The sequence below is a fragment of the Empidonax traillii genome, unplaced genomic scaffold (assembly GCF_003031625.1).
Source record: "Empidonax traillii isolate 1590-97213 ecotype Southwest subspecies unplaced genomic scaffold, ASM303162v1 scaffold1413:size212259, whole genome shotgun sequence".
Taxonomy (NCBI): domain Eukaryota; kingdom Metazoa; phylum Chordata; class Aves; order Passeriformes; family Tyrannidae; genus Empidonax; species Empidonax traillii.
The window spans coordinates 207,837-210,249 of NW_020956606.1; the positions used below are offsets into that span (position 1 = coordinate 207,837).

Genomic DNA, 2,413 nt, shown 5'->3' on the forward strand with positions numbered 1-2,413 from the left:
AAGCCAGCCCTGGGGCTCTGCATTTCTCACAGCAGTCTGATGGAAGCTGGTGCAGTGTCCTGGGGAGGGATTAAGGTTCCTTCCAACCCACACCAGTCCGTGACTCTGTGGCTCTGTGAAACCCTGCCCTGGTGCAGCACAGAAATGCTGTATTCCCTGGCTCTGATGGGGCTCTCTGAGTATCTCATCTTGGGGGTGTTTTCTGTTTCTTCACCCATTAGTTACAGGGTTGGATCAGTGCAAGAGAACAACGACCAGGTGTGGCAGTTCCAGCGTTACTTCCTGGTGCAGGAACACTGCAGTCGCCTGACCATCCCCTTCCCTTTGGTCATCTTTGCCTCCGTGTTCGTGGTGATGAGGAAGTGTTTCAAGTGCTGCTGTCATAAGGAAAGCAAAGAGCCATCCATTTGTTGTGAGCTGGATTTGTCCCTCACTGCCCAGAAGTCGTCTCTGTGGCAGGTGCATTGCAGTTCCTGCTTGGCATTCTGTGCCCAATCCAGGCAGTTGGTTGTTTGCTGGAAATTACCAAGGGCACTGTAAGACCTTGGAGGAGCTGGTTGTGCTGGAGGGGAGAAGCAGCTCGTTCATGTTGTCTGCCATAAGCAAATCCACTGTGTTGCTGGAAGTCTCTTGGGTAAGATTCAAATCTTCAAATCAGAGTTATCCAGTGTTTTCTTGTCCGAGCCATTTTGAGGTAGAATTACCTCATGTGTGTAAATCAATGAAGACTTTGGATTCATCCTGTCAGTTTAGGGCTGCCTGTGCTGCTTTCCAGCTTTGCAGGGTTGTGGTTTAGTGCTTTTTTAAATTTGTTCTGTTTGCTAGAGTGTGACAGAAAGAGAATAAAGAGTTTCCTGGCCCTTTTGGATGTGGCCAGATGGGCAAAGCACCTCAAAAATGTGGTGAGTCAGTCCTTTAGCTATTTCTCCCTTATTTCCTCTGTCAGAGGCACAGATAGGAAATGTTTTAACAAGCTTTTTCCCCCAACAAATGGAGTGTTTCCTTTTTTCCTCATTACTGCCATTCAGAAGCACCTGGGAGAGGACAAGTTGAATTAACTAACAGGCTTATTCCCAGCCATCAGCAACCTGCCTGTTCCCTGCAGGGCGGGCTGGATTTGTTAGTAGTTTAGGAGGAAGAGCCTCCTTTGGGGGTGTGATGTTCCTTAGCACTGACTAAACCATTTGGGCTGCCCAAATCACTGGGTGGTTTCCTTGCAGGGGAGGTTGCTGGATGGCAGATATTTCTGCTCAAAGGATGCACAGATGATGTTGCAGTTCTGAAAGCAAATGGAGGAGTTAATTAGAGCCAGAATGTCATCAGGTGTTTGCTGATGATAGGAGCTGAGACCTGCATGGAGAGAGCACATTAATGTCTAGACTGCTACCAAATCCTGCCTTCCTCACTTAACTATTTTGGAAATGTTTTTCCTTTAAAGTTTTAATAGGAAATAGCTAAGAAAGAACTAATGTAGAGTTATTTTAGGCCAAAGTCATGTGCACTTCTAATGTAATAAGAACCTTGCATTTTTGCTTCACTTGCTGAGAATTTTTAAACTTTTACATGAGGGATATGCAAGTGAAGACAGACTGGGAGAAAACCTCTGCAAGTAGATAGGATGCATCTTTCCAACTGACAAGTAGGCAATCAGCACTGGACATTCAAGGTTGGAAAATAATGCATTGAAGATGAAAAGGATCCATCATACAAAGGATTTTTGTGGACTAGAAAGAAAGGACTTACATAATAAGGAGGCGCAGAAAGGTGGGATTGAACATGAATGTGTAGTGACCTTTGAAAATGTAATATGTCATTTTGCCTTTGTAATTCCATGGGAAGCATTTCTGGAGGATTATCCTCAATGCTTCTTCAGCACTGCCAATAAAAAGGAAAGCTGCTCAACACTGACCTACTTGGGTATTTCTCTAAATCAATTTGGGGAGCCATTTAGGAGCCTCTCTATCTGGCTGCGGGACCTGCTGAGTCGAGACCTCTCTTGGGATGCCCTGGAGATTTTCTCTGGAGAGACAAGACCTGCTGGTAAGAAACATTCCTTTCCCTCTGTTTTGGGGTTGGGTCTGGTCTTTAGTCTCAAACTCCCTCTAAGATGTGGAGGAAGGGTCCTTAGGCAAGACAGCAGATACCAAGGCAGATTTGGAGTCCCTTTTGGGCTGTCTGCCCATTGTAACAACTGTTCTGCTGTCCCAGGATTGTCGGTGTCTCGTTGTCCCCCTACTCGCTTTTGATTTTGATACCCCTTGTAATGATTGATTGCTTGTTATTAGCCTTGTAGTATTTTGTTGTCCTGGGATTATTGGGACTTTGTTGTGAGCGCTCTGAACCCTTGTGTTTAAAACCTCTTGTCCCTGGAATCAGTGAGTGTGTGTTAAGAAGAGTGTGCATAGACAGGGAT

The 2,413-nt window shown here is 45.5% G+C and overlaps 1 protein-coding gene across 2 annotated transcripts in view; it reads left to right on the forward strand.

Moving 5' to 3' along the window:
• The window catches only part of TRPM8 (transient receptor potential cation channel subfamily M member 8), a 28,423-nt gene that overhangs the window by 24,765 nt on the left and 1,245 nt on the right, over positions 1-2,413 (forward strand). Inside the window, exon 22 of one of the 2 annotated variants that reach the window (XM_027907154.1) lies at positions 222-412. The exons of the other annotated variant lie outside the window; for it this stretch is intronic. Within the exon in view, the coding sequence (XP_027762955.1) occupies positions 222-412 (191 nt within the window). The remainder of the gene's footprint in view (positions 1-221; positions 413-2,413) is intronic. 2 annotated transcript variants of the gene reach the window in all.